This window comes from Amblyomma mixtum, chromosome 7 (assembly GCF_055824585.1).
Source record: "Amblyomma mixtum isolate Tamu chromosome 7, ASM5582458v1, whole genome shotgun sequence".
Classification (NCBI taxonomy): domain Eukaryota; kingdom Metazoa; phylum Arthropoda; class Arachnida; order Ixodida; family Ixodidae; genus Amblyomma; species Amblyomma mixtum.
In genome coordinates, this window is record NC_143018.1 from 107,820,629 (window position 1) to 107,834,852 (window position 14,224).

At 47.0% G+C, this 14,224-nt stretch overlaps 1 protein-coding gene across 1 annotated transcript; it reads left to right on the forward strand.

Moving 5' to 3' along the window:
• The first annotated feature begins 1,138 nt into the window (after positions 1 to 1,138).
• Positions 1,139 to 13,499, forward strand: LOC149337148 (uncharacterized). The gene is made up of 4 exons (XM_089553353.1): positions 1,139 to 2,122; positions 5,643 to 5,799; positions 9,055 to 9,245; positions 12,931 to 13,499. Exons 1-4 carry the CDS (start codon positions 1,688 to 1,690, stop codon positions 13,372 to 13,374), a joined length of 1,227 nt encoding a protein of 408 aa, XP_089409479.1. The 5' UTR covers positions 1,139 to 1,687; the 3' UTR covers positions 13,375 to 13,499.
• The last annotated feature ends 725 nt before the right edge of the window (positions 13,500 to 14,224 follow it).

Consider the following 14,224-nt stretch of genomic DNA (forward strand, 5'->3'; position numbering starts at 1 on the left):
CATTCGCAGAAAAAAAAACTATTGCTTTGAAATAAACACAAAAAAGTTCCAATGCATGGGGGAAAAATAAAAACTGCAAAGCAAGTGGAGCAGCAAAGTAGCAAAGAAAAAGCGAACGCTGAAGAAAACCCTGACACTCATCCCTGGACTCTAGTTTCAGTTTCGAGTGGCATGGACGCGGGTGATGTTTATAGCTTTAGAACATCGTTTACCTGCCACACGTGCTTTTAACCTAACTCCATAGCACAGCCACGTTTGTACAGCTGCACTTACAAGAAGCTGCGATGTGTGGGTAGCGTTTATGTTGTGGCAAGTATGGGCGACCCGTACTCACTCGATCGGCCCTCTTTTTAAGTCCGAGACTAGGTATTGCCGAGGGCTAGGGGCATTGATAAAAACGGGTTTCTTTGTGTACCCACGCAGAGATGCCTCGAGCAATGTACTCGTGAGTGCTTTAATAAAGGACATGTTTCAGTCAAGCGTTTCTCAAAGCATATCCGCCTCTGAACTGCGCCGAACGCAATGAAGACCATATCGCGTTCAACTATAACACGTCGAAAAAAACACGTTGAGCACGTGCATATATGCGCGCGTCTGAGCGCGTACTCGGACCTGGAATCTGAGGCTGCTCTCGTGAAAGTCCTCGAACACCATCGCAATATCAGCCGGGCGCACGATTTTAGCAAGTTAATTGGCGCTGGTCCTTTATTGTTTGTCTCTTTTGTCCACGTTATTTATTTTTTTGCGCCGTTTTCCTCCTGAATCGTGAACCAACTAGCCCAAACTAGAGTTCTTCTTGAGCACGATATTAACAGGCGAATTAATGTGTGAATCATTAGTATGCGATCGTAATATAAGCGAGCATTTTTGCGAGGTGGTGAGACGATCGAAATACGATCGCACATACGCACGCAAAACATATAAATAAACAGCGAGGACTACTTTAACAGGGGTCATTGCAGGCGAAACAGATGATATGCACCTTGGCATAGTCGAAACAATTGCGCCTGCATCACATGAAGAACCGCGGTCCTTATATTCCATGTAAAAATGGCTGTGCGAGCTTCCCGCTACCATACCACCTCTCCGTCGTCTGCTAGTTGCCCGAGCGCTGCCAGCTGGCGAGTCTGACTCCGGGCAGCCACCGGAAGTGCGCGAGCAGCCCGAGAAAATCGAGCGCCTGGCCCTAGCCTGGCGCCGCACTCTGGCAGCTCGCAGACAGCCCGTGGGCAGCCAGAGGCGGATACAGCAGGACGGCTGTGTGTAGGGGAGGCGAAATCGAAATCGTTCATGCCTCATCGTTGTCGACAGAAGGTCGTCAGCAGAGGTCACCCGCAGATGCCTGACGCCCCCTTTTGGAGCAGACCACAACTAATACAATAGTTGTCGTCCGCTCTGCCAGGGGGGCGAAATGCGTCCGTGGGTGACCAAGCACTAGTACAGCACTAACTGTCTCGCAGTCAATGCCGAGCAGTGCGCTAGGAAAGGCTGTAACCTTGCTGCACTTTAGAGAACCAAAGTGCCCCCCCCCCCCCCTCCCCCCCTTGAATTTTTAGCTGGATTATCAGTTCTTGGTTCTAACCAAGGTGTTTAGGATTGTTCTGTTGCATTGTATGGGACCCACTTTACGCGGATCCGAGATTTGAACGTTCAGGGCTGCGTCGCCGCGGCACTGCGTACGGCAGACATGAACCCAAACAACCAAGGCCCGGGGCATTCGTGGCGGTCCCGCTGCGTCGTGTGTGGCCTCCAATGGGCAGAGGACGCTGTGCTGCACCCACTGCCCTCAGCCAAAATGCGCGAGTACCAGGCGTGGATCGACTTCGTGCGGCGCAGCCCCGGTTGCGGCATGCGCGACTGGACACCGTCGAACGGCAACCCCACCTATGTGTGCTCGCTACACTTCGCGGCGGACTGCATCTTTAAGGTGAAGAAGGAGAGCGGCGGCACCATAGTTTACGAGAGTCGCCTGACACCGGGCGCCGTGCCTACGATCTACGCGAAGTCTGTCAGCGCCGATGCTAGTGGCGCGGCATCTGCAGTCCCGGTCACGCCGTTGCTTTCGGGTGAGCTTGGGATTGATGCGGGACCGAGCATCGAAGAGGACAGCCAGAAACTACCGGTGAGAACGTACGACTGTTTAGCCTCAGGCATGCTCTCGGTCTCGGAGAAGTCTACTATGTGCATTGACAGGACGCATGTTTACAATGGACAAGTTGTGCTAGGAAGGCTATGTGCACCGACGGGGCACATGTTTACAGCAGACATATTGTGTTAGAAAGCCTATGTGCACTGACAGGACACATGTTTACAGTGGAAAAATTGTGCAAGAAAGGCTATGTGCACTGACAGGGCACATGTTTACAGTGGACAAATTGTGGTAGAAAGGCTATGTGCACCAACGGGGCACATGTTTACAGCAGACATATTGTGTTAGAAAGCCTATGTGCACTGACAGGGCACATGTTTACAGTGGACAAATTGTGCTAGAAAGGCTATGTGCATGACAGGGCACATGTTTACAGTGGACAAATTTTGCTAGAAAGGCTATGTGCACTGACAGGGCACATGTTTACAATGGACATGTTTACAATGGACAAATTGTGGTAGAAAGGCTACGTGCACTGACGGGGCACATGTTTACAGTAGACTTATTGTGCTAGAAAGGCTATGTGCACTGACAGGTCACATGTTTACAGTGACCAAATTGTGCTAGAAAGGCTATGTGCACCGACGGGGCACATGTTTACAGCAGATATATTGTGCTAGAAAGGCTATGTGCACTGATAGGGCACATGTTTACAGTGGACAAATTGTAGTAGGAAGTCTATGCTCATACAGGCTGCACAGCAGGGAGTGATACATTCACTGAGCAAATGTTCTAGAGAACGAAATCACCATTTACCAATTTTGGTTTTGTCAAAAATTTTGCACGGTCGACAGCCTCAGACAGAGGCATGCTGTGAAAATCAAAACTGTTCTTTTCTGTGCTTTCACACATGCTCTTTTTCTTCCGTTGGGGGAGGGGGATCGATAAAGAATTAACATGGGAGCCTAGTATGCATCTGGAAAGTACGAATGGCTTAAGATGAGAAAAAGATGACATGTAAGGCAAGGTTTATGGGTTGCAGGAACGGCAATGAAGCACAAAATACATAATTTGATGCAGCACCAAATTAGTGAAGGTTTAGTGAGAAAATTAAGAAACCTCGCCAATTTCATCAGCTGGATGAGCGCAGCAGCACCATGTCGGTGTGGTGACACTACACGGTGCTTGTTTATGACCTTAGAAAGTAAACAATACTTGCCTTGCACCTGCCGGCCACCTGCATTGCCACACTTACAGGTGCAAGGTGGTTGACGGTGTTGTCATGAAAAAAAGGTCGACAACCTTGGTTGGAGGGCCACCTTTAAGTGGCATTTACTGCTTCCCTCTCAAGTTGTACTTGACTACACTGAAGCCGTGAAAGGACCCTGCCACTGTTTATTCCATTTATTTACAATACCCCTAAGGGCCCTCATGCGGGGATGTTTGTTGTAGCTGCTGCAAATGTCATACTAACCATTAGTGGGCACTACTAGGCACCAGACAGTCATCATTGACATGTGCATAGAGCTAAAGTTCTTGGCTGTTCCACCTTTGTGCCAGTCGGACGTCTGTTCCCCGCATCATCGCTGCCTGGTGGCCCGACGACGATGCGATACATGACAACGGTATTGCATAGAGGGGGCACAAGCACATACTTGAAGATTACAGAACTAGCACTGAGAAAAAAAAGCTAATACTGCTAAGGAACAAAACTGCAAAGAGTACAAAACGAATGTGTATAGGGGATATATGCACCAATTCACAAGTGCACCACTTGGGGTCGTGCATCTCAGACAAGAGTGGTATTCATGGCATGCTTTTAGTGCTGTCATTAATGACATGCACAAGTCTGTTTGTACATGAAATTTTTGTTGTTCCAAAAATACTGATTCTCCATTGTATTTTCACGTTAAATGCTTTGGTTAATGGAATTTCAGGGTTAACCGGTTAATGGGTATTGCAAGTGAAATTTCCATGAGGGGAACGTGTGAAAGCACTACTTAAGTGCAGCATATTCTGGGTGGGTCCTTTGTTTGCATGCAAAACTCCATTTTTTTCCTGATAGTCGCGCGGTGTGGAAGCTTTATACAAATCTGGTTAAGCCTGATCTCTCCATTAAAGCCGTCTTTCTCAGTTTGGGGTACGCGAGTGTGAACAACAAAAGCTGTTGTGTACAAACTGGCTGCTAGTTTTTGACCCAATTCAGAAGGGTGGTCTCCCCAGTTAACTTTACTTGACTCAAAACCGCTCTGTCACCCGAACTTTGTCTTTATTTCAGGAAGAGTCTCAACGGCACAAGTAAGAAGTGAGCTCGTGTATTGATGAAGTTGGTCTAACCCACAGCTGGCATCTTTGGAGAAACATGCTCACTCGAAGTCAGTTTGAGTGCTCTGTATGGCCCGTGTGGCAATGGAGTAATGTTTTCACAGTTGGCATGCATATACAGGTCATGCACCCTGGACATGGAAATGCTATGAATGCAAATGTCATGAATGCATTAATGTACTCAAAGGGAAAGAGTAGTAAGAACAAAAAAAAAAACAGTTGGTAAAAGTTTGTAAAAGTGGTAAAAGTGATCTTTGCTGTTCTTTTCTATTGCACTGCAGTAGCTGTATTTGTTTGTTCATTCATTCATTCATTGAACAATAGTCGAAATCGATACAAACATCATTTCTACAAAGCATCTGGATCCCTAGCTTGCAGGCTAGTTGGGACCCATACACATATTGGTCAGTAACTATGACTAACAGACAGCACAAGCAGGTAACACTCTTTTGCACAGTAGTAGAAAAAATTACAGCCTATTATTGCACAATTTCAGTAAGGTAGAGGAGTTAATACTTCACTGTATTTTAGGGGGCACAGTGTTCTGAATTGAAGTTGAAACCTATCAAACCATTTTATCTGGAAATATTTTTGCTACTGGGGGTAGATAGTTGCTTCTTGCTATGCTGGGTGACCTATACTGTAAAGATCCAAAGCTAGATGAGGGCACTGAAAAGTTACTGCTAATCAGGCAGTACACCATTTAAAGGTTTAAAAAGAGACGACATAGGAGCATTGCAACTGGCAGATGAGATGAAACCTATTGGCAATTTTTTAATTTTGAATAAGTTCGTCTTCTACTTGAGAACATAGTTGAGCTTAGGTCATGTCCACGATTGAGAGCACAGAGCCTGCAGGCGTAATCATGACGAGCCTGCAGGTGTAGTCATGACGTCATCACCTTCCATCTACATTCTAGATCCTTCGTTCCTTTTTCTACCCTTCCCCTTGTGTGGAGTAGCAGACTAGGGTCATGTTTGCACCGAACGAGCTCTCCAACCTTGTTGTTGTTAAAGTTCACACTTTTGTACTCTTCATGGCATTGGAGCTTGTACTGAATGGTTCCTTCGCGCGTTCATAAAAAATGGGTGATGTGACATTTCCTTGTCACCCACCGCAGCACATTTGACAGCATGCATTTTTGGACAAATAAATAAGTGTGCCAACTTGAAAACTTGGTTTCGCTTGGGATAACTATCTTAATTTGTGTCTGTTTGCCCTGATGCAGAGGGCTGCATTCAGCGTACAGGAAGAAACCTACCTCATCGACCAGGTCAAGAAACGACCTCTTTTGTGGGAGAGGAATCATCCAGAGCACTTCAACCAGGAGATGAAGGGAGTCGCGTTTGGACAAATAGCTTCTGCATTTCGAGGGAAATTCACAGGTGCGTACCAGGGGGGCGGGAGGAAGGCAGGCCGTTCTCTGTGCGATGTGACTTAACCAGGCCATTGAAGCTCGCCTGGTATCCAGCTACTCGTCCTGTGCCCATGCGCCTATGGTATCCAGCTCCACTGCAGTGTTGTATGATGAAGATTTTGTTGCGGTTGACCTTCATATAACATACTCACTACTCCAACTGTCTATTAGCAAGTGCTGCGTTACTTGAAATTCAGCCGAACCGCTTGAAACTTTCATGACGATAGAACACAAACTGATATGACACGATTGTCTACGATTGCTTTCAGCAACTGCACTTTTGGAGCCCGTGAAACACCTTCTAAGTAGAGTACATAAAGTCACCAAATCACTACATTGTGCTGTCGTGAACACCTGAGCCAAATAATACGTTTCTACATGCACCAGAGAACCCACAATTTTTCACAAAAGTTGGCGAGCCCTTTCTGCAACTTTTTGATACTTGAGCCTTCTTCCGTTCCACGCTGCTGCTTATGTCGGTTAAGACATAGCTGCCAGTTGGACTCTTTCAGGTGTCACGCAGCTGCCATGTTTGTGGCCATTCAGCCGCGTCACTCCGGCAGGTCACGAAGCTCCACCCCTGAGGAATTCCCGCACGTGCAGGCAGTGGGTTCGGCGGAGGAGGGTGACCTTTCAGTGTGCAAAAAGTGATGAGAGGAGACGGAAAGGTGTGAAAATGCTCAAGTTCAAATTTTGACTACAGATAACTCGGGCTCTAACAGACGCATTGAAAAAAATCCATGCTGGGGGACATTTGTGAAATGACATTTTTGGTCATCCCAGGCATAGTGCAACTTTGTTGAGAGCCCCTTTCAGAGCCTCTTTAACAAAATCCGCCATGCTGTAACGTCATAACTGCCTACACTGTAGTCTCTGCTTTTGTAACATCAAATCTTATGTCGCTGCAACAGTTCATGCTAAAATCAGCAAAAAACAGTAGGACGTAGCAAAAAAGACACAGGACGAGCAGTCACTGCCCATTGCCGCCACTCGGTTCATCGTGTGATTCTGGTGCCGATAGCTGTTGGGAGCGGAGATGGCGGAGAGCTCAGGCAGTGCAAAACGATGATTCCGTTTCCTGGGGTAACAGTGACCAGGCATACACGAGCAGGTGCATGCAGGGAGAGGCTCGTACGCGGTCTCCTCAGGTCCACTTGTGGTTCCTCTGCCTCCCCTACTCTGCCCACCCGACTCCTAGCGGGGTTGTACAAACCGCAGTGAAGATAGCGGCGGCTGCTGCTGCATTATCAGTGCAGTCACGAAACGTTTCTTGCAATTATGACCTTGAGTAACAGAGGTTTTACTGTGAACATTTTCAAAGAGATTTTGCTTACAGTTGTTTCTTATTTGGTTTCTGTTATGTGTGAACTGAAAAATCATAGAGATTTCTCAGTTTCATTGTGTACAGGTTTCACTGTATATCCATGACCACCATTATATTGACACGAGGATTGGACGGAGAAGAGAAAAAAGATCGCAGCCGCAAGAAGCAGACGACGCTGAAGTGGAGGTCCGTTTTCTCTGGTGCCCCCGTCCAGCCGCTGCAGTTACTTTTCTGTGTAGCAACTGTTACACATCTGGTGGAGCAGTGCTGGGTACGCTTCCCGACCTGCGTACGCCTACGAGATAAAGAAGGACCTCCACTTCAGCGTCGTCTACTTCTTGCGGCTGCGATCTTTTTTCTCTTCTCCGTCCAATCCTCGTGTCAATATTATGTCTCCAAACCTGCTAAAATGTGCACTATCTATCTGAACACAGAGGCAAGGCCTCTGGAATTTGGAATTACATGCACGATTGCTTCTCATGTTGCGAACAGCTGTCTGGGCTTACACAGATGAAAGCAACAAGCTTACAACGGTAGACCTTTGTGGATAGCTCCTCTGAAGCCACCACCCTTGTGGCATGTCCTGGTCTTGTGCTCATAGCTTCTACTGCAGTGCCCCAGAAAGTTGACCGCAAATGTATAGCGTACCGCCCTCCTCGCCATCAGCTGCCTGTTCGGTATGCAGAGTTCATGTTGGACTCAGGTTTGCTGATTAACTAGTCGCGTTGATCAGTCTGGGTTTTGTCCAAACTTTTTTTTTTTTTTGAGAAAGCTTGTTCCCTCTATGTGTAGCTCTGACCATTGGTTTTCATGCATGCTATCATTTGCAAGTTGCCCTTGCCATGCAAGATGCATGCCAAAAAGGCAGAGCAAAGCCTTTCTGCTGACTTCTCCTGCTCCCTGGTGTTGAAGAGAAAAACTAAAGTCAAGCCTCGTTCATCTGTCATGGGCTAGCACACTGAGCTAGACATTGAGACCTCATCCAGCCATGGTGTTGTCTAGGAGTCTGTAGAACTCCTGTGGGTGCACCACATAAAGGGCCTGTCACACTAGCACGACACGACACGTCGCCAATGCCAACCCGACAAAGACATTGAAGATCGACCAACCCGGTCAGCGGGCAGTGTCTGTAGCAGACTGAGCTGTCACACTAGGCCAACTACGACACCAGCGTGACCGACGTCCAGATGTCTTCGCAGTGTGACATGGCTCGAGACCAGCGACGGGCACAAAACCAGTCTGCTGACCAGGTCTTCGCGAGATTGGCCGTCGAGCAAAAACATACTCGAAACAAGGACCCATTTCCATATCCAGGCTGGGGAGAATAAATTTCTAATACATTTCGGTGCCCACAAAACCTTTTAATTCTCATGGCAGCCGCACTGACATTGCATCAACATTGTTTTAACCCTTCTTAGGGCCGTCAAATGCGTGCGCTGATCGTTTAAATCACAGTAGCTCTATGTTTGAATCGACACCTCGCACGGCAGAATGTCTGCAGTAAAATTTTCAATGCAAGTGTAAATGGAGCTCATCTCTGCAGTTGAAGAGCGTAGCCTGTTATGGGATGTGAAAGACTATCATTATCACTGCCGTGACCTGAAAGAAATTGCATACGCGGAGGTATGAGAGGCACTGGGAGGCCGATTCACCGGAACGTACGAAAACATATGTCGCGTGGACACTCGGAGACTATATATGATGCTGTGTTCTTTTCCTTTACCCTACCCACATCTCATAATTTGAGCACTGGTTGCTGTGGCATCATGACTTGCCGACCGTCAATTTCATTAACTGTGTGACGGGACGCCATCCGTATGAGAAGTCAAACAGCAGCCGCCAACTTTATTTGACTGCCACGCTGTATCCATTGCTCCTTTTCTGACATTACTTTTGCAGTTGCCCAGGTCCGCTCGCGGTTCGAGAGCTTACGAACGCAGTTCAGGCGTGAGAGGCGCAGGATAGAAGCCTGCTCCGGCGCAAGCCCGGACGACATACCGCAGCCCACGTGGGCTCACTACAGGCGCATGTTGTTCTTGGCCAGCCCCTACTCTTCGGAGCCAACACTCCACACACAGGAAGAAGAGGAGGTACGTTGTATTCATCCCTTGCTAGCTGGCGAGTATGCAAGGGGCATTTCTAAAAGTGTTGTATTGAAAGCTGCATTCTGAGTACAGCTTCAGTTTTTCGGGCTTCCAGAAAAACGTCTGATGTCACTGAATCTTGAAATAGAGTTTAAGAATGTTCAAAACTAATTCTGATAAAGCATGTTTGAGGATGAAAACTGGCATGCTTTTTGAAATGAGCTGTGCATCATGCCTCCCATCAAGCTGGCCTGAAACAAATCGTTGTGGCGTACACATATTACATGAAGAGAGATTTGTTCCAGGCCATGTTACATTACGTATACACTGGTATACAGTTGGGCTGTATCAGTACAGTGTTCTTCAATATGCGCGGCTCAAGCCATGAACAAATTTCAAACTTTTTCCATTCATTTTAAGCTTGTTAATGGAAACTCACTGTACAGGTGGTGGACGGGGTGGAACTATGCATAGCCTCTTGCAAATCTTGTCACATTAAAATGAACAGCACTGATATCGAATTCCCCAACCAAATATTTCCATCTTGCATTTGAGTGCTGAACACCCGTGCAAAGGAGTGAAAAAAGCCAGAATGATGGCTGTTCTGTGGTTTCCATGTAGTGGTGCCTGGTCAAAAGGCCACATATGGTTGTTCTCTGTGTTGCTTTTTTACGTCAAAACCTCGTTCAGCAGCACTTCAAACTGTATCTCAATCATACCTCGGCAGAATCACTCAGGCTCACTCGCTGAAGTTCAGTCAACCTACAGGCTGATTCAAACTCACAGAGGCCCGGGCTCACTCGAACTCATTTAGCCTCACAACCCACTTGTGCTCACTCAGATTCATCTCGGCTCACTCACTCATTTCAACTCTAGACTCACCCGGACTCGCTCAGTTTGACTCTCGATTCATTTGCGCTCACGCATTCGGGCTCACTTGCATATTTAAACTCATGACTTACACAGGCTTAGCTTGACTCAGCACTCCTGTAAGTTCACACATCAAACAGCTGAATCATTTTCATGTCCAACAGCATGAGTTCTGCAACCAATTAAAAAACAGCAAAGCAAGAACTAGAGCAACCGCTATACAGCAAGCCACAGCTAATATCTAACGAGACCAAGCGCGGCTACTGGCACTCGGCTGCTGACTTGAAAGACGCGGGTTCGATCCCGGCCGCGGCGGCCGTATTTCGATGGAGGCAAAATTCTAGAGGCCCGTGTACTATGCGATGTCAGTGCATATTAACCCTTTGAAGGTCGAATTATTTTGAAGAAAACTTTCCCAGGTGGTCAAATTACTTTATTGCAGATCTTGAATCTACAAAATGTATATAATCGAGAATAAATAGTAAAAAAAAGATTAGGAACAGTACTTTGGTGACAGCATCACTCACAACTGGAAAATGTTCAATAGAATAAAATAGCAACGGTGATAAGCAAGCTAAGAGCAGCACCAATAAAGATAGAAATCAACTTTCGCCGCCTCTGCAAAACAGTGGCCACAACGAGAAAACACGTTTCGCGAGACTCCGTTGCGATCCCGCGGCGGAATCGAAACCGCGTAGGCGCGTTGCCACAGAGGGCGAGAATACCTCGCGAGCAACGGTGGTAAGCAAGCTAAGAGCAGCGCCAATAAAGATAGAAATCAACTTCGGCAGCCCCTGCAAGATAGTGCTGACAAAAAGAAAACTCAAATTTCGTGCGACTCCGTTGCGATCACGTGGCGAAACCAAAACTACAAAAGAGGTGTTGCCGCAGTCTGTGCCGCCGCGCTAAAGCTAGACATAAGTTCTGCTTATCTCCGTAAGAAGGCAGCACAAAATTCAAACACTTCTTGTAAGTCCTAAGAGGTGGCAGCACCCCCCAGTGAGCACGCATTGTTCTTTCGGCGCAAAATTTCAAACGGAAGATCGAAACCGTACAAGTACGGCAAAGACCTTGCGGGACAGAAAACCGCCGCCGTACATATATGGCAAAAACCTTCAAAGGGTTAAATAACCCCAGGTGGTTGAAATTTCCGGAGCCCTTCACTACGGCGTCCCTTGTAGCATCAGTCACTTTGGGACGTTAAACCCCCATAAACCAAACCAAGCGCGGCTTCTAAAAAGCTTTTCTCGCCTTTCAGTAATGTTCTAGAGCGCAGCAGGAACAAAAATGACATACCACGAATCAATGAAATTGCTCTGCATCATCATCTTGACTAAAAGAGCATTCAGTATTACGAGCACACAGGAAACTTCTTTATGAATGTTGCAAACTCATGCCCAATCAGCATCATGGATTCACTTGGGGTCGTGGGATTGTTCAATTTCACATCATGGACTTATATGATTTCATAAGCCCACACTCTGCCGGATAAACAAAAGCAGTACTCCGGGTACCTTAAGATGAGTGGCAGAGAGCCGGGGCTTTCATCACAAAGCATTACAAATGGACGCAAAAGACTGATGTCCACCAATTGATCACAAAAAAAAAAAAAAAAAAAGCGAGACGAGCGAGCAGCAGTTGATTGGGCGAACGAAAGGAAGGCTATAGAAATGGAGCAGCACACAGAATATTCTGAAACGTACATGGACTCTGAGTACAGACTGGTTTGTATACGTGTGAAAATGAAAGGAACTGGACAAAAGTGCGCAATGCATGGCTGACATGGTCTCTGCCCCCCCCTCACACGTCAGTCAGAGAGACGGCAGAAATGGATACTGTTTCCACTGGCATGTCATCGACCAGTGTAGAGGATGAGGAGGTTTGGATGTCCGAAAGGATTGAGAGAGCTTTGATATGTGTTTTTGATGCTTTTTGGCGCGTATTGCTGTAGTATTTTGTTGACTATCTCCGATACCTGATCGAAGCAATGGGCTTGTTTTTTTTTTTTTTAATGTCATTCCCTGGTCAGTGCCTCTTTAACATCATTTTCTCTTCTTGCCATGTTATGTTAATAGCAGTATTATCTTTATCAGGAATAATATTGTATACAATTTGTTACCTATGTTCATTCCTCACATAACACACAAAGAACTAAAATAACATCCATCACAGAATTCATTTTGCAGCTCATTGTTCCAATAGATGGCATTATTGCACATCTTTTTTTTTCTTTCCATCATACAGTTTTTCCAAGACTGCATCCATAGTATTCACCTCAATATCTTTATCAATGGCTTAGTAGCGATTGGCTGCTGGGCCCAAAGATGAAGGATCAAGTTCTGGGCGTGGCTGCTGCATTTTGAGTTAAGCAACACGTGAAAATGGCGGTGTTACTGGGCTATGTCAGTGTAGAAGAGCCCCAGGTAATCTAAATTAATTAGTAACCCTACACTAGACCATTTGGCATACCCTATGTGTAGCTTTCAGCATTGGCAATTACTGTATGGGATAAGTTAGTCACTAAATCCTAGTACTGCCGCAATGGCTCAATGTTTAGGGTGCTTGACTGCTGAACCCAATAATGAGAGTTGAATCCCAGCCATTGTGGCCGCTTTTCGATGGAGGCGGAAAGCAAGGCACCTGTTCACTGTGATGTTAGTGCTTGGTAAAAGAAACCCAAAGTGGTCAAAATTTCCGAAGCCCTTTACTACGGCTCTCCTGAGTCGCCTTGGGAATGTTAAATACTGGCAAAACTTTGTTGCAATTGTGGTCTCATACCTTAAATAAGATAAACAGTACAGCCTGTGTCCTTTTGTTTTAGGAGACTGAACAGCAGTGTGAGCTGTGGAAAGCTGAATCCACAGATCCGGAATTGAGTGCTCCCGAGGTGGACAGTTCTCCACAGTTGTGTGCAGCGCCACATCAGCTAGCACAGCAGGGTGGAGCTGGGTCGTCATCGCAGCAGAGTCCAGCTGAGTCTCCAAGGCCTGCACAAAAGAGAAGACACAACGATGAGAAGAGAGAGCAGAGAAAAGTTTTGCTGACGTCAGTGGTGGAAACTTTACAAAAGAGTCAGCAATGCCTGGCAGCGGCTGACGAATGTGATGCATTTGGCAGCATGATTGCCCATGCCGTTCGCCAAATACCACCAGGGCCAGACCGTCAGTTGGCCATGCTACGTGCCCATCAGGCTGTTGTAAAAGTTAATTTGTCACAGCATAGTACCGCAGTTCATTTGTTAGGTGTAACTGACGTGCACGAATAAATTCTGGTTTCCATTTCATTGTACGAACAATAAATAACTGCGCAACAAGGACGGGACAGGCTCTTGAGGGAAGGAGGCGTTTGTGCAATAAACCTGGGGCGCCATTACGAGTCGCTCAAAATCGTCTCAATGGGAAAGTGTCTCGAAAAGTACCTCAATTGCCCCGTTCCTATTGGTCGGCCATGATAGCGGCCATATTGATTTTTTGCGTCACTGGCTGATGTCATAATTGTGCCAGAAGCGTTGACATTGCTTACCTAATTATGTGCGCCGACTGTGACGATTTTTTGCAACCGAAACGAGTAGTCTCAAACCGTTTTGAGACAGAAAATGGCGGCTGTCTACATCGCCAGTGGCCACGCGAGCAGCGGCGTAGGAGGGTGCATGAAGATGGTTTTGACATAGGCAGGAGACTGCACAGTGGCTGTGCGACGAACTCGCCATTGAACTTGAAGGTGTGTGGGTGAGTGCGCGGTCAGTGGAGCGGCAAATGCTGTGCGTTTCCTCGCCGCCGGTGGGTTTCAAGGCACCACAGGAAATGAAGTAAACGTCAGCGTAGCCCAACCGGCTGTGAGCAAGTGTCAAAGTTAAGTCCCAGAAGGTGCATGCTTTCCAGCGATACCCCCCAAGACAAGGCCGCGGCGGAGGAGGGTTTCCTTAACTTTCGCCACCGCAATATCCCCGGCGGCGTCATCCGAGCATCATCCGAACGGAACGGCAACAACATGAACATCAAGTGCTATAGCCCGAAGCAGGCGGCATCAGTGGTTACGAGGCAGAGAATGATTGTTGCCACAGTGACCGGCGTGCCGGCTCTCATTTCCTGCACTGAGATTGCAAGCTCCCAGCA